This window comes from Pseudophryne corroboree, chromosome 8 (assembly GCF_028390025.1).
Source record: "Pseudophryne corroboree isolate aPseCor3 chromosome 8, aPseCor3.hap2, whole genome shotgun sequence".
NCBI classification, from domain to species: domain Eukaryota; kingdom Metazoa; phylum Chordata; class Amphibia; order Anura; family Myobatrachidae; genus Pseudophryne; species Pseudophryne corroboree.
The window spans coordinates 363,450,769-363,474,801 of record NC_086451.1 but is presented as its reverse complement, the minus strand read 5'-3'; the positions used below and the strand labels follow the sequence as shown (position 1 = coordinate 363,474,801).

Genomic DNA, 24,033 nt, shown 5'->3' with positions numbered 1-24,033 from the left:
AGATTTGCCTACTCTTCTATGGATGTGGGGGACTACCCGAAACATTGAGAGTCTCCCGCAACTTCCAGGAGAGTAGGAAAGTATTGTGTACTTATTTATAGCATAGTCGTTCACGCTCTGGCAGACTTTAGTATTACAAGGAGATATCAGAAAAATGTTTAAGTTTCAAGCTGTAATAACGGTCTATTTTCTTATCAGGATGATGTGAGTGTGACAAGCAATAACGGAAATGTAGAACGTGAGTTTTGGTCTAGTAAAACGGACTACCTCCTATCTTTGGTGGGCTACGCTGTGGGACTCGGAAATGTTTGGAGATTTCCATACCTTGCGTTCAAACATGGCGGAGGTAATGTGAATCAACTCTTATAAATAAAAGTTCAAGTGCTAGCAGCTATACCAACCATTACCGGTGGCTATGCCTGTAGCTCCTTCTAGAATCATTAAGCATTCATCAATGTATTGTCAATAGTAAATAAATGGGTGATCCAGTGGAGACAATTGATAGCGATTTACAACTCTAGCCTCTTTTCATTTTCAGTAACAGAATGATGGTTTGTACTAAGACACTGGGGGTGATTCAGGGATGGACACAGGTAAAGCATCATTTTACCTCTGTCCCTGCATCCAAGACACACTGCGCATGCGTCACAATGGTTACCACCATGGGACGCAGATCAAAGTAGCATAGAGAGCCATGTAATTTTGATGGGTATTTCTGGGTGGTAACTGGGGGGATGGCTAAGTCGTGGGCAGGTTGGTGTCAGTGACAGCATAGTTACACTGACTTGGGTGACCATAGTCACTTGGACACTATGCCTGCCATAGGTAGGTGCAATGTCCACTGGTGCAGCTGATTGTGCGCTGATAGTGCATCTTTGTCCGCACATAGGTGGATTAGCACAGCAGCTTTTGGGCATCTCAAGACTCACCTCTGAATCACCTCCAATGTATTGTGCATTATTTTTTGACAACCAAACCTTTCTAATCTTAAAATGTTTCAATTTTTTTTCTAGTTTTTAAATATGCATATATAAATATATAGTAAACTATATCTTCTGCGGTGCATCAGCGTACTGAAGTTAGTAAACAATGGTTTAATATCAGTGGTGGATTTTTATCTAGGATCTGCAGGGCTGCAGCCCCTCAGCAAGATACATCACCCCTAGTGAGCCCCCAGTCTCCTAGTGCATGCATTGGAAGCGGCTTGCTTCACACTGGTAACGCATACTTACAGTAGCCACCAAAATTGTGTTGCTGTGGTCCTTTCCTGCTCTGCACCTGTACCTCCCTAACCAAGCTCTCCTGAAGTGGGCCTTATTTATCGCCAGAGCCAGATTACTGGCGGGGCAGTAGGAGTGATCCCCACACACTGACCAGGATCCAGAGTACATTATGACTGGCTCTGCAAAGCTGGGGACTGGCCATGGCTGTGCAGAGTGGGGACTGGCCATGGCTGTGCAGAGTGGGAACTGGCAGTGGTTGTGAAGAGTGGGGACTGGCAGTGGCTGTGCAGAGTGGGGACTGGCAGTAGTTGTGAAGAGTGGGGACTGACAGTGGTTGCGCAGTGTGGGGAGTGGCAGTGGCTGTGCAGAGTGGGGACTGGTAGTGGTTGTGAAGAGTGGGGGCTACAGCGGTTGTGCAGAGTGGGGACTGTCCATGGCTGTGTAAATTGGGGTCTGGCTGTGCAGAGTGGGGACTACAGTGATTGTGCAGATTGGACATGGCAGCAGTTGTGCAGAATGGGGACTGGTAGTGGTTGAGAAGAGTGGGGACTGGCAGTGGTTGTGCAGAGTGGGGACTACAGTGTCTGTGCAGAGTGGGGACTGGCAGTGTCGGTGCAGAGTGGGAACTGGCAGTGGTTGTGAAGAGTAGGGACTACAGTGGCTGTGCAGAATGGTGACTGTCAGTGGTTGCGTGGACTGAGGAATATTTACACTAGGGGATAAGTGTAATAGGATCCAAGTTGCCGGAGTTGACTTTGGGCCCGTATTTTTAAAGCAGCAATCATTTACCAAGAATAACCCACCTAGTTTTGCCTTGTAAATGGTTGCTGCTTTAAAAATATGAGCATTCTCATCCAAAGCCCCGCACCTCTGGCAACTCGGACTCACATGCCGGGGGTAAGGCCTTCACCTAGTTGTCACCCTCGGAAGGTGTGACACTAAAGTGCCAGCTCTTCTTCAGTAACAGGAGCCAGGTGCTGCAGTGTGATATTCTCCTGCAGCACTTGGCTCCTGTCACAGATGAAGAGCCAGCACTACACACAGCCCAGTCGACCCTGTTACATTTACCCCCAGAATTGGTATTACTATTTCTCTAGCATCTATAAGGGATATTGGGGGAAACTAGTATGATGGGGTATAGACGGGGTCCAAAGGAGCCTGTGCACTTTAAATTGCTTCAACTGGGTGTGCTGGCTCCTCCTCTCTATGCCCCCTCCCACAGGCAGTTTAGAAAAAAGTGCCCTCAGGAGAGGATGCACATCTCTGCAACTCCAGAGAGTTTTCTTCAATTTTCTTTTAAACTTTTATTATTTTCGGTATGCTGTCTGGGCAACAGCATAACTGCACCGTGGGAGTTGGGGAGGGTGGTGGTGGGGGGGCGGTCATTGGCCTTACGGGGTGCAGAGCCGCTTCCCCGCTGCAGGACCACTGAGGGGTTGTTGTTCAGCAGGGCATTGCGCCTTGGCTGTCACAGCTGCAGCCGCCGCACACCCCTATCACTGCCTGAAGGTGACATCGGTGGTGAGTACAAACCGGGGGGCCCAATAGGGGGGTCCCCCGCTTCAAAGTGCGGCTGACCATGGGCGCGGCTTACAGGACCATCCTGGGGGGGTGCTGCTAAGATCCCCCATGTAGAACTGGCACAAAAGGGCTTGACTAGCACTTGTGTGATGTTTTAAGTTATGAAGGAGACTTTGCCAGTATAAATATCCATTATAGCTCTGCCACCATTAGAGGGAGTGGGGCTAACTCAGAGCGGGACCTGAGGGGACCTGTTTACAGCAGCCATCTACAGCACACACAGTGCTTCCTGCCTCACAAGACACACTAGAAAACTGGTACAGGGTGTAGCAAAGGGGGAGAGCCGCTATTGTACACTATCCTGATCCTCTGTAGGACTTGAAGTGTTTACTGTGTTTAGAAAGCTGACAGCCTCACTGGGGCTGTGCAGCTCAGGGTGTGCTGGTGTCCTCTCTCATCTGTGTCTCCTCTCACATACAGTAATGTATGTTACTGTGCTTACTGTGAAATATGGGCAAACACAAGCTGTGCAGTGTATGTCACACCAGATTCTCTCCATTATCTAATGGTTCTGTTTCCTGTGAACAATGCAGTCAATCTTCACAAATCAGTGAAGGGCCTGGGGGAGAGGATCCAGCGCCCCACTGGTTAGGGTCTCTTAAGACTATGATGTCAGATATGTCTTCCCAGCTCACTGCTAATGTGCAGAAGACTCAGCTACTGAAACAGGCTGTTACAGATTTAGCTGCTAGGTCAGATGCACAGCCCCACCTCTCTCATGCAGGTCCACAGAAGATTGGTTTACCTACTCTGCTATCAGATTCAGATGATGATATTCAAGATGATGGGGATGACCTAGATCCCATTAGTGGGGATCCCGATGCTGCTCAGGGTATTGAACCCCTCATTTTGGCTATAAGGGACATGTTAAAGCTCCCTCTAGAGGACTCTGCATCACAACAGTCGTTTTTCTTTGTCCAAAAGAAGCCCAATGTCACTTTCCCTGATTCTCCAGAGTTAGATGACTTATTCAAACAGGCCTGGAAAAATCCATGCAAAAAATTCCAAGTGTCCAAATTTTTTTTTCAAATCAAGCTTACCAGCTTTGGAGGATATGCAAGTTACGTTGCAACAGGCTATTTGAAAGTTGGTCCAGTCCCACGTAACTGTTCCAGTACCACTACCGCAATGCGGCAAGGGGTTTTATTCAAACCTGTTTGTGGTGCCGAAGCCAGACGGTTCGGTCAGACACATTCTGAATCTGAAATCCTTGAATCCTTATTTGAGGATGTTCAAGTTTAAAATGGAATCCCTGCAAGCATTGATTGCGGGCCTGGAAGAACAGGAATTTATGGTCTCCTTGGATATCAAGGACGCCAATCTCCATATTCCGATTTGGCCTCCTCATCAGGTGTACCTGCGTTTTGCCCTGCTGGACAATCACTTCCAATTCCAGGCACTACCCTACGGCCTGTCCACAGCCCCGAGGGTATTAACGAAGGTGATGGCGGAGATGATGCTTCAACTCCGGGTCCAGGGGGTCAATGTGGTCCCTTATCTGAAAGATCTTCTGATAAAGGCAAGATCCAGGGAGCTTTTGCTGCTCCATATCGACCACACCATCCATCTTCTGTCCGACCATGGCTGGATCCTCAACTTACAGAAGTCCCACCTGGAGCCAACTCAGAGGCTCCTGGGGATGTTGCTGGTACTGTGGCCCAGAAGGTGTTTCTACCAGAGGACAAGGCGAAAACACTTCAGGAGATGGTCCGCATGGTGCTCCGACCTACTCGAGTGTCCGTACATCTTTGCATAAAATTGTTAGGAAATATGGTTGCCTCATACGAGGCGATCCAGTATGGGAGGTTCCATGCCAGAACGTTTCAGTTGGATCTCCTGAGCAAATGGTCCAGATCGCATCTCCAGATGCACCGGATGATTCAGCTGTCACCTCAGGCCAGGATTTCCCTCCTGTGGTGGCTACAGTCCTCTAATCTCCTGGAGGGCAGGGGTTTCGGAATTCAAGATTGGACCCTCCTCATGACGGATGTGAGTCTGAGAGGATAGGGAGCTGTCACCCAAGGGGCACAGTTCCAGGGCAGGGGGTCAACCCACGAAATCCCCCTTCCAATCAACATTCTGGAACTTCGGGCGATCTACAATGCTCTGCTTCAGGTCTCTCCTCTGCTCAAGGATCAAGTGATCCAGGTACAGTCGGTGGTGTATATCAATCGACAAGGAGGGACAAAAAGCAGAGCCTGCATGCGCGAGATGTCAAAGATACTCCTCTGAGTGGAAAGAAATGCAAGAGCCATGTCAGCAATCTTCATTCCGGGTGTGGACACCTGGGAGGTGACCTTCCTGAGTCGTCACAATCTCCACCAGGGGGAGTGGGGGCTCCACCATCTGGTGTTCCAACAGATCATCGACCAGTGGGGTTGCCCACAAATAGACATGATGGCTTCTTGTCTCAACAAGAAACTTCCCTGGTATTGCTCATGGACCAGGGACCCTCAGGCGAGGGCAATGGACGCACTGGCGTCGCCTTGGCCATACCGGCTGGTCTACCTGTTTCCTCCGATCCCATTGCTCCCAAGGGTGCTAAAGCATCTGAGTAATCAAGGTGTCCAGGCAATTCTAAATGCCCCGGTTTGGCCTCGGAGGGCATGGTATGCGGATCTTCTGGACATGTCCGTCGAAGACCATTGGCCTTTACCACTCAGAATAGATCTTCTTCAACAAGGACCGTTCATCTACCCTGACTTACGGCGACTTAGTTTGACAGCATGGAGGTTGAGCGGAACATCCTAGCTCACAAGGGCCTTTCCAAGAAGGTTTTTGAAACCATGGTTCAGGCCAGGAAACCTGTGACGTCAAAACACTATCATCATATCTGGAGAAGACATGTCTCTTGGTGCAAGGAACGCACGTATCCGCCTGCAGAGTTTTACTTGGGACATTTCCTACATTTCCTGCAGACTGGTATGAATAAGGGCTTACGTCTGGGTACCATTAAAGTCCAGATTTCAGCTCTCTCAAATTTCTTTCAGAAGAAATTGACAGTGTTGCAAGAAGTTCAGACCTTCTTGCAAGGGGTTCTCCACATACAACCTCCCTTTGTGCCGCCTACGGCACCCTGGAATTTGGATGTAGTGTTGGAATTTCTACAGTCCTCCTGGTTTGAACCTCTGATGACGGTAGAAGACAAGTAACTCACGTGGAAGACAGTGATGTTACTGGCCCTGGCTTCTGCTCAACGTATCTCGGAATTGGGGGCCTTATTGTGTAAAAGTCCATTCTTGGTCTTTTACGAGGACAGAGCGGAGCGCCGGACTAAACAGCAGTTCCTGCCGACGGTTGTCTCCACGTTTCACCTAAATTAACCTATTGTAATTCCGTTCAGTTCTGACGCTTCTGCTCCTCCGGAGGCATTGGATGCTGTGCGTGCCTTTGAGATCTATCTCAAGCGCATGGCTCGGGTCAGAAAAACGGATTTCTTGTTTGTGCTCTATGATGTGCAGAAAAAGAGTTGCCCTGCTTCAAAGCAGTCCATTGCTCATTGGATTAGGCTTACTATCCAACAGGCTTATGTGTCGACAGCCTTACCTGTTCCTAAGTCTCTGAAGGCCCACTCTACAAGATTAGTGGTCTCTTCCTGGGCGGCTGCCCATGGAGTCTCGGCCTTGCAACTATGCCGAGCTGCTATCTTGTCGGGGAAGAACACTTTGTGAAGTTCTACAAGTTTGATACCCTGGCCAAAGAGGATACCCAGTTAAGGCAGGCGGTGCAGCAGCAGTTTCCGCACGTTTCCCGCCTATTCTTGAAGCTTTGGGACGTCCCCATCGTACTAGTTTCACCCAATATCCCTTATGGATGCTAGATAAAATAGGATTTTAATACCTACCGGTAAATCCTTTTCTTGTAGTCCGTAAGGAATATTGGGCGCCCGCCTCAGTGCGTTGACTTTTCTGAAGGTTCTTGTTCTATAGTTACCTGTTAGGCTGTTGCTGTTGTTGTTACCAGCCGTTGATGGTTGTTTATGTTAGTGGTGTGCTGGTTTGTAAATCTCACCACCTTTTGTTATCATGTTCCTTCACTCATATATGTCCTTTCTCCTTTGGGCACATTTTTACCTATAAATGCCTGTGGGAGGGAGCATAGAGGGGAGGAGCCAGCACACCCAGTTAAAGAAATGTAAAGTGCACTGGCTCCTTTGGATCCCACTATACCCCATCGTACTAGTTTTCCCCACTATCCCTTATGGACTAGGATTTACAGGTAGGTATTAAAATCCTATTTTTCTACTGACATCTGGCAGGTCTAAGATTCGGTATCCAGTCGCATCGTTGACAGTAACCATGCCAACATTTACAATGTCGACAACAGACTGTCAACATAATACAAGCTGCACCACACCCTTTGATATACTGTACTACAAAAGAAAGAGCTTCCCAATGGCTGATTAAATTACTTAAATAAATATGTGTTCAGATATTGGGTGGGATGTAATGCAGCCCGAGTTCAGCGGCCATACGGGATGCCGGCCGAACCCAGACTTTTTCTAAAGGGGCAATCACTTACTAGGCATGGATTTGCCTGTAAGTGATTGCCCCATTAAAAAAAAAGGCTGAGTTCGTCCGGCATCCTGCATGGCTGCCGAACTCGGGCTGCATACAACCCACCCATATAGTTCAATCATTTGACATCAAAACAAGTGAAACCTTGTTCTCTTTTTTAGGTGCATTTCTGATCCCTTACATAATTATGCTGGCTCTGGCAGGCCTACCATTATTGTTTCTGGAATGCTCACTGGGACAATTTGCTAGTCTGGGCCCTATAGAAGTGTGGAGGATTGCACCACTGTTCCAAGGTAAGGCTAAATGTACTTATTTATTTCACTTTTTGTCATTTAGCTATTTATTTTAGGTTCAATAATTGTGACTGGGCAATCAAAAAAATAAATTTTATAAACAGGTAAAATGTACAAATATGCCCCAATAGTAAAATGTATAAGCAACATACAACAAATTTTAATGGTGCAAAAAGTCAACAAGGATTTGTATAACTCTGTAAAGGAAGATGTTGCACACCGAGTACTTGTTTACTGGTCACTGAACTCTGTGTAACCTCAAATACTACTAGTGATTGAGAGTAGGGGGCAGGCTATTCAATATAATATGCACATTTACATATTTAAATGATGACATTGAAACCCACTAATATTAGGAAGAGCCTGGTGTACCGGTTGTTGTTAATAAAGATTAAGCCCGTCTGTGACAACCTTTCAACAGGAAATATAGGGGGTTATTAAGAGATGAACGCAGTCCGCTGCATACGCAGCCATATCTGCATTCATCTCTGCACATGCTAAAGGCCGGCCAGCACAGGGCAAGGCCGCCAAGCATGTGTGGGGCCGCCTCCCGATGCGTCTGCAATCTAATTGCGGACGCTTCAGAACTTGGGTTGACCCCCGGCTGCGCTGTCAGGCAGTCGGTGGCTTTTTTTTTTTCTTCGGAAAGCGGTCCTACCCTGCCCCTATTTTGTGCAGCCCACCCAGGCAATGCTTGGTTGCCTCCCCCACCTGCCCCCAAACCACCTGAACTGTCAATCATAATGCGGCGGCATCCTTCCAAGTGTGAACGGTCGCGCACGGCAAGTGCGCGTGCGCAGACAGACGGAATGCAGCCGCTGCATAGGAACGCGCGGCTGCGTTCGGGTCTGAATAGACCCCGTAGTACCTTCCCTATCATTCCTAAATGTGGCACTTGTATATGTGTATTTCAGAATACATCTCTTATGTACTTATGCACTCAAAGGGCCTAATTCAGACCTGGTCACTGCAACGGGAGCGATCGCAGTCTGAATCCCTTTGGGGAGTGCGCACACACCCCATGAGGCCCAGTGAGATGCAAAAGCATTTCCGTGTTGCGATCGCCTCTGCCTGTTTGACAGGTTGAGGCGGTCGCGGGGCGGGACGGGGTGTGAGAACGCCATTGGTGGGGTGTGCTCCTGACAACACAGGTGTGCCGCACCGTGCGCGGCCGCCTGCCAGCGCAGCTTGGCTGCGCAGGTAAGGAGCTACTAGGCAGGTCTAAACTATTTCCCGCAAAGTTCCTCATGGACCTCTCTTTCTTCCCAGCATGACTGTCACAACTGCTACCATTGCTTACACTGTGAGATTGACGCTACTAACTCCTATCTAGCATTAATGAGCCCATTTGTGAAACAAGGATAGTGACCATTGAGGGTACCCCTTTCTTTGGGGACCCAGCTTCAGTAGAGAATCGGGGCAAAAAAGGGTTAGTAATAATCCCCCAAATTACCAAGAGGAGATAAGGTCTAAAAATAGGGAGCACCAGGAATATGGTTCCCACTCATTACATTTGTAGGTGTTCAGGTGGATGGCGAGGAGGTAGCAATGGTTTTGTTGCAGAGTCTAATGCCTGAATGTGATTTTTTTGGTGGTAGAATTAGAATTCAGTACAACTAACCTATATACAGGGAACATGAGTACCCACCCCCAACTCTCTCTTCCCTGGCTGTACTCTCTTCTTCCCTTCCTAGTCAGTGACTTTTCCTCTACCCCTTTTGTTTTGAGCAGTATGACGCTCTCTTCTCCTTTCTCCATATTGTGGGCCCTGCTTCCTCCCCAGTTGACAGACAGCATGTTACTCATGCACTACATCAACGGTTCCCAACCTATTTTCTCTCCTGTACCCCTTGATTAGGCTTTTCATTTATGAATACCCCAATGTCTCATAAATCCCCCCACCCATCCGTCTTCGCCAGAAAAGTTTGTTTTTGTTAGGTAGTAGTAATGTTCTTAGGTTAGCTAGCTAAATAAACAAACAACTCTTTAATGGCATTTACAGGCTTTTAGTTTTGATTTTACATTTTTTTTCAATTAATATACCAGTATATTTTTGAATTGTGGGAGAGTACCCGGAGTAAACTCACGCAAACACAGGGAGAATATACAAACTCCACACAGTTTGGGCCATGGTGGGTATTGACCCCATGACCTAAGGGAGGCAGTAATGCTAACCATTACACCATCCATACTGCCCAACATTAGCCAGACTGAGGTTTATACAGGACAGCCTGATTTGATAGCAGTAATGGGACAGCACCACCAGGATCAACTTGTGGAGTAAGAGACGGAATAAGATACTCCCGGGGACAGCTGCTGATGTTAGACCCAGGAAGTGTAAGTGTCAAAAAAAACTTATAAAGTTAAACACAAACAGCACCTGCCTGTGGTTTCATTTTATCCTCTGGACGGCTCCTTCCTTCCTTAGTTCAGCCGCGTCGGGGCTGCATGTCCCCGCTTGTCCCTGGCATCCTCCAAGCGTGACGCCAGGGGCACCTTCATCCAGCCAGGGCGGTGTGACACGGCATCCTCCAAGTGCAACAGTGCATGCACCGGGTCATGCAGCCGAAGACTTCTGCTTTGTTTTTAAGTATCCCCGAGCAGTCCGCAGCATACCCCCGGGGGTACGTGTACCATGGGTAGGGAACCGCTGCACTACATGGTAGGTCAGCATGGCCACAAATTAAAGAATGTTGAAAGGTACAGTCCGCAGCGGTGGTTTAAGATAGGAGAGAGCCCTGTGTGCAAGCTCTGTATAGGCCCCCTCCTCTCTGACAGTGTATTGAGCACAGTAGACTTAGGCTTTGAGCCAGAGCTTACTGCACATGCGCAGATGTTTGGGAATATGGAACCTTGTTCCCGGAACTACTTTACTGTGCATGCACAAATCACTGGGAAAATAATGGCTGCTGCACCATTTTCCCAGTGATTTCTGCTACTCAGCAGTGCGGGACTCTGGAATCAGCCAAAAGGTGAGTAAACTTATATGGGTGCAGGATGTACAGCATGGTCCCTCCCGGACCGCACACCCTGCACACATTAGAGATACACCAATAGAGATATGCAAATTCCCTCAGTATACTGCAATAGACCAGCAAAAGAGACATGCACCCTACATGATAATAAAATGCAGAGATCTCAGTTATAGAGATGAGCGGGTTCGGTTCCTCTGAATCCGAACCCGCCCGAACTTCAGTTTTTTTTACACGGGTCCGAGCGACTCGGATCTTCCCGCCTTGCTCGGTTAACCCGAGCGCGCCCGAACGTCATCATCCCGCTGTCGGATTCTCGCGAGGCTCGGATTCTATCGCGAGACTCGGATTCTATATAAGGAGCCGCGCGTCGCCGCCATTTTCACACGTGCATTGAGATTCATAGGGAGAGGACGTGGCTGGCGTCCTCTCCGTTTAGAGAAGAGAGTGAGACAGTAGAGAGAGACACAGTAGTAGTAATTTTGGGGAGCATTATTAGGAGGAGTACTACTATACTACTACTACTTGCTGAAGTGATATAGATTAGATAGTGTGACTGTATTAATAATTATCTGACTTGTGGGGGAGACACTGACAGTGGGGAGCAGTTAGAGTCTGAGAGCAGGACTCAGGAGTACATATAACGTACAGTGCACACTTTTGCTGCCAGAGTCAGTGCCACACTGCCATTGTGACCACACTGACCACCAGACCAGTATAATATATTTTGTGATTGTCTGCTTAGGAGTACTACTTGCAAGTTGCTGATAGTGTGACCAGTGACCTGACCACCAGTTTAATAATCAATCACCACCAGTTTAATATATATATATATATATATATATATATATATATATATATAATTGTATATAATATATATATATATAATATTGTATACCACCTACCCGTGGTTTTTTTCATTCTTCTTTATACATACTACTATAGTAGCTTACTGTAGCAGTCTGCGGTGCTGCTGAGCTGACAGTGTCCAGCAGGTCCGTCATCAGTCATTACATAATAAATACATATACCTGTCCGGCTGCAGTACTAGTGATATTATATATACATATATATTGATTTCATCTCATTATCATCCAGTCTATATTAGCAGCAGACACAGTACGTTAGTCCACGGCTGTAGCTACCTCTGTGTCGGCACTCGGCAGTCCATCCATAATTGTATACCACCTCCCCGTGGTTTTTTTTTCTTTCTTTCTTCTTTGTACATACTACTATAGTATAGTAGCTTACTGTAGCAGTCTGCGGTGCTGCTGAGCTGACAGTGTCCAGCAGGTCCGTCATCAGTCATTACATAATAAATATACATACCTGTCCGGCTGCAGTACTAGTGATATTATATTGATTTCATCTCATTATCATCCAGTCTATATTAGCAGCAGACACAGTACGTTAGTCCACGGCTGTAGCTACCTCTGTGTCGGCACTCGGTAGTCCATCCATAATTGTATACCACCTCCCCGTGTTTTTTTTTTTTTCTTTCTTCTTTGTACATACTACTATAGTATAGTAGCTTACTGTAGCAGTCTGCGGTGCTGCTGAGCTGACAGTGTCCAGCAGGTCCGTCATCAGTCATTACATAATAAATATACATACCTGTCCGGCTGCAGTACTAGTGATATTATATTGATTTCATCTCATTATCATCCAGTCTATATTAGCAGCAGACACAGTACGTTAGTCCACGGCTGTAGCTACCTCTGTGTCGGCACTCGGCAGTCCATCCATAATTGTATACCACCTCCCCGTGGTTTTTTTTTTTTCTTTCTTCTTTGTACATACTACTATAGTATAGTAGCTTACTGTAGCAGTCTGCGGTGCTGCTGAGCTGACAGTGTCCAGCAGGTCCGTCATCAGTCATTACATAATAAATATACATACCTGTCCGGCTGCAGTACTAGTGATATTATATTGATTTCATCTCATTATCATCCAGTCTATATTAGCAGCAGACACAGTACGGTAGTCCACGGCTGTAGCTACCTCTGTGTCGGCACTCGGCAGTCCATCCATAATTGTATACCACCTCCCCGTGGTTTTTTTTTTTTTTCTTCTTTGTACATACTACTATAGTATAGTAGCTTACTGTAGCAGTCTGCGGTGCTGCTGAGCTGACAGTGTCCAGCAGGTCCGTCATCAGTCATTACATAATAAATATACATACCTGTCCGGCTGCAGTACTAGTGATATTATATTGATTTCATCTCATTATCATCCAGTCTATATTAGCAGCAGACACAGTACGGTAGTCCACGGCTGTAGCTACCTCTGTGTCGGCACTCGGCAGTCCATCCATAATTGTATACCACCTCCCCGTGGTTTTTTTTTTTCTTTCTTCTTTGTACATACTACTATAGTATAGTAGCTTACTGTAGCAGTCTGCGGTGCTGCTGAGCTGACAGTGTCCAGCAGGTCCGTCATCAGTCATTACATAATAAATATACATACCTGTCCGGCTGCAGTACTAGTGATATTATATTGATTTCATCTCATTATCATCCAGTCTATATTAGCAGCAGACACAGTACGGTAGTCCACGGCTGTAGCTACCTCTGTGTCGGCACTCGGCAGTCCATCCATAATTGTATACCACCTCCCCGTGGTTTTTTTTTTTTCTTTCTTCTTTGTACATACTACTATAGTATAGTAGCTTACTGTAGCAGTCTGCGGTGCTGCTGAGCTGACAGTGTCCAGCAGGTCCGTCATCAGTCATTACATAATAAATATACATACCTGTCCGGCTGCAGTACTAGTGATATTATATTGATTTCATCTCATTATCATCCAGTCTATATTAGCAGCAGACACAGTACGGTAGTCCACGGCTGTAGCTACCTCTGTGTCGGCACTCGGCAGTCCATCCATAAGTATACTAGTATCCATCCATCTCCATTGTTTACCTGAGGTGCCTTTTAGTTGTGCCTATTAAAATATGGAGAACAAAAATGTTGAGGTTCCAAAATTAGGGAAAGATCAAGATCCACTTCCACCTCGTGCTGAAGCTGCTGCCACTAGTCATGGCCGAGACGATGAAATGCCAGCAACGTCGTCTGCCAAGGCCGATGCCCAATGTCATAGTACAGAGCATGTAAAATCCAAAACACCAAATATCAGTAAAAAAAGGACTCCAAAACCTAAAATAAAATTGTCGGAGGAGAAGCGTAAACTTGCCAATATGCCATTTACCACACGGAGTGGCAAGGAACGGCTGAGGCCCTGGCCTATGTTCATGGCTAGTGGTTCAGCTTCACATGAGGATGGAAGCACTCAGCCTCTCGCTAGAAAAATGAAAAGACTCAAGCTGGCAAAAGCAGTAGCACCGCAAAGAACTGTGCGTTCTTCGAAATCCCAAATCCACAAGGAGAGCCCGACTCCAATTGTGTCGGTTGCGATGCCTGACCTTCCCAACACTGGACGTGAAGAGCATGCGCCTTCCACCATTTGCACGCCCCCTGCAAGTGCTGGAAGGAGCACCCGCAGTCCAGTTCCTGATAGTCAGATTGAAGATGTCAGTGTTGAAGTACACCAGGATGAGGAGGATATGGGTGTTGCTGGCGCTGGGGAGGAAATTGACCAGGAGGATTCTGATGGTGAGGTGGTTTGTTTAAGTCAGGCACCCGGGGAGACCCCTTTTGTCCGTCGGATGAATAGGGCCATTGACATGCCTGGTCAAAATACAAAAAAAATCAGCTCTTCGTTGTGGAAGTATTTCACCAGAAATGCGGACAACATTTGTCAAGCCGTGTGTTGCCTTTGTCAAGCTGTAATAAGTAGGGGTAAGGACGTTAACCACCTCGGAACATCCTCCCTTATATGTCACCTGCAGCGCATTCATAATAAGTCAGTGACAAGTTCAAAAACTTTGGGTGACAGCGGAAGCAGTCCACTGACCAGTAAATCCCTTCCTCTTGTAACCAAGCTCACGCAAACCACCCCACCAACTCCCTCAGTGTCAATTTCCTCCTTACCCAGGAAAGCCAATAGTCCTGCAGGCCATGTCACTGGCAATTCTGACGATTCCTCTCCTGCCTGGGATTCCTCCGATGCATCCTTGCGTGTAACGCCTACTGCTGCTGGCGCTGCTGTTGTTGCTGCTGGGAGTCGATGGTCATCCCAGAGGGGAAGTCGTAAGCCCACTTGTACTACTTCCAGTAAGCAATTGACTGTCCAACAGTCCTTTGCGAGGAAGATGAAATATCACAGCAGTCATCCTGCTGCAAAGCGGATAACTGAGGCCTTGACAACTATGTTGGTGTTAGACGTGCGTCCGGTATCCGCCGTTAGTTCACAGGGAACTAGACAATTTCTTGAGGTAGTGTGCCCCCGTTACCAAATACCATCTAGGTTCCACTTCTCTAGGCAGGCGATACCGAGAATGTACACGGACGTCAGAAAAAGACTCACCAGTGTCCTAAAAAATGCAGTTGTACCCAATGTCCACTTAACCACGGACATGTGGACAAGTGGAGCAGGGCAGGGTCAGGACTATATGACTGTGACAGCCCACTGGGTAGATGTATGGACTCCCGCCGCAAGAACAGCAGCGGCGGCACCAGTAGCAGCATCTCGCAAACGCCAACTCTTTCCTAGGCAGGCTACGCTTTGTATCACCGCTTTCCAGAATACGCACACAGCTGAAAACCTCTTACGGCAACTGAGGAAGATCATCGCGGAATGGCTTACCCCAATTGGACTCTCCTGTGGATTTGTGGCATCGGACAACGCCAGCAATATTGTGTGTGCATTAAATATGGGCAAATTCCAGCACGTCCCATGTTTTGCACATACCTTGAATTTGGTGGTGCAGAATTTTAAAAAAAACGACAGGGGCGTGCAAGAGATGCTGTCGGTGGCCAGAAGAATTGCGGGACACTTTCGGCGTACAGGCACCACGTACAGAAGACTGGAGCACCACCAAAAACAACTGAACCTGCCCTGCCATCATCTGAAGCAAGAAGTGGTAACGAGGTGGAATTCAACCCTCTATATGCTTCAGAGGTTGGAGGAGCAGCAAAAGGCCATTCAAGCCTATACAATTGAGCACGATATAGGAGGTGGAATGCACCTGTCTCAAGCGCAGTGGAGAATGATTTCAACATTGTGCAAGGTTCTGATGCCCTTAGAACTTGCCACACGTGAAGTCAGTTCAGACACTGCCAGCCTGAGTCAGGTCATTCCCCTCATCAGGCTTTTGCAGAAGAAGCTGGAGACATTGAAGGAGGAGCTAACACGGAGCGATTCTGCTAGGTATGTGGGACTTGTGGATGGAGCCCTTAATTCGCTTAACAAGGATTCACGGGTGGTCAATCTGTTGAAATCAGAGTACTACATTTTGGCCACCGTGCTCGATCCTAGATTTAAAGCCTACCTTGGATCTCTCTTTCCGGCAGACACAAGTCTGCTGGGGTTCAAAGACCTGCTGGTGAGAAAATTGTCAAGTCAAGCGGAACGCGACCTGTCAACATCTCCTCCTTCACATTCTCCCGCAACTGGGGGTGCGAGGAAAAGGCTCAGAATTCCGAGCCCACCCGCTGGCGGTGATGCAGGGCAGTCTGGAGCGACTGCTGATGCTGACATCTGGTCCGGACTGAAGGACCTGACAACGATTACGGACATGTCGTCTACTGTCACTGCATATGATTCTCTCACCATTGAAAGAATGGTGGAGGATTATATGAGTGACCGCATCCAAGTAGGCACGTCACACAGTCCGTACTTATACTGGCAGGAAAAAGAGGCAATTTGGAGGCCCTTGCACAAACTGGCTTTATTCTACCTAAGTTGCCCTCCCACAAGTGTGTACTCCGAAAGAGTGTTTAGTGCCGCCGCTCACCTTGTCAGCAATCGGCGTACGAGGTTACATCCAGAAAATGTGGAGAAGATGATGTTCATTAAAATGAATTATAATCAATTCCTCCGTGGAGACATTGACCAGCAGCAATTGCCTCCACAAAGTACACAGGGAGCTGAGATGGTGGATTCCAGTGGGGACGAATTGATAATCTGTGAGGAGGGGGATGTACACGGTGATATATCGGAGGATGATGATGAGGTGGAGATCGTGCCTCTGTAGAGCCAGTTTGTGCAAGGAGCGATTAATTGCTTCTTTTTTGGTGGGGGTCCAAACCAACCCGTCATTTCAGTCACAGTCGTGTGGCAGACCCTGTCACTGAAATGATGGGTTGGTTAAAGTGTGCATGTCCTGTTTATACAACTCAAGGGTGGGTGGGAGGGCCCAAGGACAATTCCATCTTGCACCTCTTTTTTCTTTAATTTTTCTTAATTTAATTAATTAATTAATTTTTCTTAATTTAATTTTTTGCGTCATGTGCTGTTTGGGGAGGGTTTTTTGGAAGGGCCATCCTGCGTGCCACTGCAGTGCCACTCCTAGATGGGCCCGGTGTTTGTGTCGGCCACTAGGGTCGCTTATCTTACTCACACAGCTACCTCATTGCGCCTCTTTTTTTCTTTGCGTCATGTGCTGTTTGGGGAGGGTTTTTTGGAAGGGACATCCTGCGTGACACTGCAGTGCCACTCCTAGATGGGCCAGGTGTTTGTGTCGGCCACTAGGGTCGCTTAGCTTACTCACACAGCTACCTCATTGCGCCTCTTTTTTTCTTTGCGTCATGTGCTGTTTGGGGAGGGTTTTTTGGAAGGGACATCCTGCGTGACACTGCAGTGCCACTCCTAGATGGGCCCGGTGTTTGTGTCGGCCACTAGGGTCGCTTATCTTACTCACACAGCTACCTCATTGCGCCTCTTTTTTTCTTTGCGTCATGTGCTGTTTGGGGAGGGTTTTTTGGAAGGGCCATCCTGCGTGCCACTGCAGTGCCACTCTTAGATGGGCCCGTGTTTGTGTCGGCCACTAGGGTCGCTTATCTTACTCACACAGCTACCTCATTGCGCCTCTTTTTTTCTTTGCGTCATGTGCTGTTTGGGGAGGGTTTTTTGGAAGGGACATCCTGCGTGACACTGCAGTGCCACTCCTAGATGGGCCAGGTGTTTGTGTCGGCCACTAGGGTCGCTTAGCTTACTCACACAGCTACCTCATTGCGCCTCTTTTTTTCTTTGCGTCATGTGCTGTTTGGGGAGGGTTTTTTGGAAGGGACATCCTGCGTGACACTGCAGTGCCACTCCTAGATGGGCCCGGTGTTTGTGTCGGCCACTAGGGTCGCTTATCTTACTCACACAGCTACCTCATTGCGCCTCTTTTTTTCTTTGCGTCATGTGCTGTTTGGGGAGGGTTTTTTGGAAGGGCCATCCTGTGTGACACTGCAGTGCCACTCCTAGATGGGCCAGGTGTTTGTGTCGGCCACTAGGGTCGCTTAGCTTACTCACACAGCTACCTCATTGCGCCTCTTTTTTTCTTTGCGTCATGTGCTGTTTGGGGAGGGTTTTTTGGAAGGGACATCCTGCGTGACACTGCAGTGCCACTCCTAGATGGGCCAGGTGTTTGTGTCGGCCACTAGGGTCGCTTAGCTTAGTCATCCAGCGACCTCGGTGCAAATTTTAGGACTAAAAATAATATTGTGAGGTGTGAGGTATTCAGAATAGACTGAAAATGAGTGTAAATTATGGTTTTTGAGGTTAATAATACTTTGGGATCAAAATGACCCCCAAATTCTATGATTTAAGCTGTTTTTTAGTGTTTTTTGAAAAACACACCCGAATCCGACAAAAAAAAATCGGTGAGGTTTTGCCAAAACGCGGTCGAACCCAAAACACGGCCGCGGAACCGAACCCAAAACCAAAACACAAAACCCGAAAAATTTCCGGTGCACATCTCTACTCAGTTATATACACTTGCAAACATACGTATGGTAAATTACCAACCACAGCAAGGTGTCTATGCTTTGATGGTCCTAGCACCACTTTGGGTCATATATTATGTATTTCTAAATTAAGAGACAACTCACCTGGAGGCACACCAGGATTCTTCAATATGGCACTACAAGGATCAGCATACGCTCCAGCTACTGATCCCATACAAGCTGCCCAGAACAGTAATTTCGTGGAATGGAAATTGTTCAATCAACTTACTGACCCTTCCCAGGTGCATGTAAGGGAGAGGTTAATCTAGACTAGCAAAAACAACACAAATTCCTCAGGCACACTACATCGGGTCAGCAAAAGACACATCCTACATGATAGGACCAGCCCTTTAGCTCCCATAAGAGATACAAGAAGCATGCAATATCTGGGAAACTGGGAATGCATTCATAGGTAGGTATAAATCTGCAATATGCAACTTGGACAGACATACATTAAGCAGTGTGTAAATCCAAAAAGAAGTAAGGCTAGTCGGTATTAGTTAAGTTACCTACGGAAGAAATACCTACTGACAGAATTCCCACAACCAAATACTGAATGACAATATATCGACATACATATAACATCAACAAGCAATATACTGACACCAGTAGAACACCAGCACAATCATTATGCCAATAGCTAAAATATAGGCCCTCATTCCGAGTTGTTCGCTCGGTATTTTTCATCGCATCGCAGTGAAAATCCGCTTAGTACGCATGCGCAATGTTCGCACTGCGACTGCGCCAAGTAACTTTACTATGAAGAAAGTATTTTTACTCACGGCTTTTTCCTCGCTCCGGCGATCGTAATGTGATTGACAGGAAATGGGTGTTACTGGGCGGAAACACGGCGTTTCAGGGGCGTGTGGCTGAAAACGCTACCGTTTCCGGAAAAAACGCAGGAGTGGCCGGGGAAACGGTGGGAGTGCCTGGGCGAACGCTGGGTGTGTTTGTGACGTCAACCAGGAACGACAAGCACTGAACTGATCGCACAGGCAGAGTAAGTCTGGAGCTACTCTGAAACTGCTAAGTAGTTAGTAATCGCAATATTGCGAATACATCGGTCGCAATTTTAAGAAGCTAAGATTCACTCCCAGTAGGTGTAGGCTTAGCGTGTGTAACTCTGCTAAATTCGCCTTGCGACCGATCAACTCGGAATGAGGGCCATAGACAGAACATAATACCGAACATATCGCAATGCTGACGCACTCATTATCTAGACAACTGACGTGTGTACATTACTCAAATACTGACAACCACAACACCGACAGGCTCCCCTTCAGGTCAGTATACCAACTGAAGAAATCCCGTCATCCCTGAATGCCGACGGTAAAAATACCGGCAGTCACATCACCAATCATCAGTAATCCCGTCAGGTTTCCTTCAGGTCAAAATACCGACTGAAGAAATCCCGATATCCCCAAATGCCGACTCCACAGGACTCTGAAAAATATGACACTCTATTGCTGGTTAAACTTACTACTTCTTTATTGTCATAAAATGAATATTTAGATTTTGTATACCATTTGCTCTAATGGACAGAACTGCCTTTCTATTTTGAACCCATGTTTATTGTGAATTCTTGTGACATTCATTGGTTCTTCTAGCCTGAAGTTGCATTTTGGTTGGAGCCTTTCATTGTGGTTTATAACTCTTTGTACTGTAAGTAATCCAAGTAGGCCCTAATGAATTCAAGAGATAGATGTCTGTATTTATAGAACTTCTAGGTACTGTCATTTAGATTTTATCTGCTTGTTTCATGCTCATATGCTTATAAAACAACCTGGGCATGTAAGGAAATAAACAAATTACACTGTATTGAAGGTTTCTTGATATCGGCACCTGTGAGGTAATTTTAAATTCTGAGAAAACCTGTCTGACATATTACAGATCTGGGAATTCCTCTATCGCCGCACCCCGTAACTTACTGTATATTAAATATTGCATATATGATAAAATGTAATTGTTGGGCTTTCAACACTCAAACAAATTATATCATATAGTGTAGCAATGCCACGATCCTCCCTAATCTTTCCATCATCCAAAGTAAAAAAAAAATTGTCCGTTGAGCCACGCTATCATTTAGCCATGCCATAAATGAAGGACTCTGGGCCAGTGGCGTATCTATAATGGGTGCAGTGTCTGTGGTGCACATGGGCTGCTAGGGCCCAGGGGGGCCCACATCGCGCATCCATTTTTTTAATACTCACCTCTCCAGAGTCCTCCGATGGCAGCATCTCTCCACAAATCTCAGGGTAAATGGTGCGGCGGCCATTTTTCCGGAGTTTTGCTCATGCGCATAAGGAAATCTCTGGGAAAATGGCCACCACGCCATTTCCCCGGAGATCTGCGAGTGCGCATTACTATCTGTGCCCCTTTAGTGCTCAGACTTTATTGAGCTGCCGGGCGCTTGCTACAGAGTAGTGAGTCTGGATGGAGGAGGTTGCACACGGGCCTCCTCCTCTGTTAATATGTCCCTGCTCTGGGCCCTAGAGCAGACACTGAGCCAGGCCACCCTATCCCACCAAGACATTGTTAACCTTGATTGAAATGCAGTATAAAATAACTGGTGGCTGTAGTATACACTTACAATACTTTGCAATAATTTAAGGCCCGTATTCACGGGCCGATGTGGGAGAGATGTGTGCTGAGCGAACCGCTCAGCACACATCTCTCCCACCGCTCAGCACAGCGCGATGTGTGCTGAGCGTTCGGGGGGAGACGGGGGGGTGCAATCTAGCACTAGCGATAGCGATGAGCGGGGCTGCGCATCGCTATCGCTGTAGGGGGTACACACGGAGCGATCATGCTTAAAATCTAAGCAATCTATTCAGATTGCTTAGATTATCGCTCCGTGAGTACCCCCCTTTAGCATAAAGGGGGAGATTCAAATGTTTGAAAAGTGAGTTGGGAGTCTGTTTTTTCCTATCTAATAGACAGGAAAAAACAGACATCCAACTGACTTTTCAAACATTTGAATTCCACCCATAGAATATTATACAGATATGTCCACTCCTCATACACCAAGGGGTAAATTTACTAAGATGGGAGATCTATTTAAGAGGCGATGTTGCCCATCGCAACCAATCAGCTTCTACTTCTCATTTATCTAGCACCTTCTAGAAGATAATACCTGGAATCTGATTTGTTGCTATGGGTAACATCCCATCTTAAATAGAACTCCCATCTTAGTAAATTTACCCCCTAGCCTGAATACCCCATAAGGTGTAGGACACCCAGGGTGACAGAGCCACAATGAGAGGTGTATACTAGTACCATCCTTTTCTTTAAATTTTATTTATTGTTTGCATCACAGACACAGCGGAACACAACTGGCAGGGTGTACTAGAGACACTGGGCTGCAACTTTGACAGGAATTAGTTTTAAACGCATACAAAGTAATAGATGAAGCACAACAGAACTTGGTGTGAGAAAAAGTCACAGGCGCTAATTCAGACCTGATCGTAGCCATGCAAAATTTTGCATGGCTACGATCAGTTTCACAGACATGCGGGGGGACGCCCAGCACAGAGCTAGTCCGCCCCGCATGTCTGGCTCTCCCCCCGCCGCACAGGTACAAAAGCATTACACAGCGACGATGCTTTTTTACCTAAGGAGAACGAATTGACAGAATAGGAGAGGAGTGGGTTAAACCTCAGCTTGTCTGGGGGCAGGACGGTAAGGCAGGGAGTTTTATGGTTAGCCAATAGGAATGAATGTTGGGGGTAGGTGGAATGGGTTCTTAAGCCTGGGAAAGGGGCTGGGTCAGCCTCTTCTGCTTTTGCCCTGTGAGGGTGAGTGCTCTTCCCCCCTTTGTCTCCTTGCTGTGCTGCTTGCCATTGTTGAATTTAGGTGTGCTGCTGCTGTGACAGTGTGCTTTATACTGTGCCCCTCTGTCCCCATTACCTTGGATTAACTTGTGGCCTGCCATGCCCCGTCCCCGCCACTCCTCTGGCCCCCATGCCCGCTACATTGATACGGCTCCTGCTCGGGAGCCGGCGTCCGGTGCCCCGGGCCGGAGCACTTTGCTCACGGCCGGGGTTGAGCCTGCTGGCGCTGCTGCGGGCGCCCATCCGCGGGCGCGCAAGGCGGCGCGTGCATCCGCCCCTTTGCCGGCTAGGCCGCGGGTGCCGGGGGATCCCTCCTGAGTGGCGGCGGCTGGCGGGGGACAGGGCAACGGCCGGCGGCGGACTGGATCGGGCGGCCGGCGGGGGGAGCCGGCCGGGGTGCCCTCCACCGCTGAGAGTCACCGGCGGCTCCCCAGAGAATGAGGGGACTGCATGTAGGGAAGGGGCCAGTGGCTCTTACACTGGCTGTCCCTTAAGCCAGGCGGGTTCCGTTTCGCGGGCTCCCGGGGCATTTGGTGGTGTCGGCACGGGGCCAGAGGGGGGGGGGGGGGGTGACGCCTGGAGGCGGGGGTCAGCGGTTTCTCCCGGGGGGCGAGGCCAGAGGGGGCCGGGCGGCGCTGTGGCTCGTTGTTCACCGCAGGAGAGAACGGGGGTTCTTAGGGCGGCTAGCGCCGGTCCCAGGCGGGGCCGGCCTGGGCGTCGTGACGACGCGGTTGGAGCCATCCCTGCTTCGGACCCGGGGACCGGGGGGACCACTGGAGCTACGGCTGCGGCTCCGGATCCCTCCGCCGTTGCGGCGGCAATGTCGGCCATGATGGCGGCGTTTGTGCCGTTTTTGTCGACTTTGTCCCCGGGAGGCGTTTCCATGGTTCCCGCTTCGGTCGACGCGGCCGTTCTCCCGGGTGCTTCTGGCCCCGCAATGGCGCAGTTTCTACAGGCGTGTCGCAGTCTGGGCTCCGCCGCTGCGTTGCTGGGTAGCGCTACCCCATCGCCCGCAGGGGCGTCTGCTTTCATTCCCGCCGGGGGGGCTTCGGCTCCAGGGGCGGTTGTCCCTTCTTTTTCAGGTGTGGATCCAGATGGCGATCAGGACGAGGAGCCGGTCGTGGCCGACGTTTCACCTTCCGGAAGCGGGCCTGCTGGTGAGTGGGACGACGATACAGTTGCTATGTCGCTGGGGTCCTCTTCTTCCTCATACGGCAGTACATCAAGTAGATCTTCTTCCTCTTCTTCATCGTGCCAGTCTGCGGTTAGTAGCACCGCGAAGGCTAGGAAGCGGGCTATCAAGTACGCGCGGCGTGAGGCGCGGCACCGGGATAAGCGGTCTCGGAAGAGTAGTAGTAGTTCTCGTCGGGAAAGGAGGAGGCGTAATTTGCCGGGCGTGGTGCGCTGCGAGTACACGGCAGTCTTGCGAGGGTTGCGTGAGAGTTGCAGGAGGAAGATTAGACGGGAGGAATACGTCGACCTTTTTACGTTGACGGAGGACACCAAGAGTGAAGGTAAGGAAGCGCTTGCGAAGGGCGGTATTGGGGCGGAGGCCTTCCGCTCGTATGACAACTGGTTGGCGGGTTTCTGTGTCTTCGCAGCGTGCTACTTGGAGGATCGCCCTGGTGAACACATGAACGTCATCAGGTATATTCACCTCGTGCATGACATGCAGCGTCAGTCTAAGGACGATTCGTGGCTGCATTATGTCAAGCAGTTCCGTCAGAAGCACGATTGCCTGCACATCATTGACTTCGGATGCAAAGATGTGGAGGTATGGCTTCGGGT

At 48.4% G+C, this 24,033-nt stretch overlaps 1 protein-coding gene across 1 annotated transcript in view; it reads left to right on the top strand.

Annotated features, from left to right (window-relative positions):
- The window catches only part of LOC134947805 (sodium- and chloride-dependent neutral and basic amino acid transporter B(0+)-like), a 119,858-nt gene that overhangs the window by 3,541 nt on the left and 92,284 nt on the right, over nucleotides 1-24,033 (top strand). Inside the window, exons 2-3 of the mRNA XM_063935683.1 lie at nucleotides 199-346; nucleotides 7,483-7,614. Of these exons, the coding sequence (XP_063791753.1) occupies nucleotides 199-346; nucleotides 7,483-7,614 (280 nt within the window). The remainder of the gene's footprint in view (nucleotides 1-198; nucleotides 347-7,482; nucleotides 7,615-24,033) is intronic.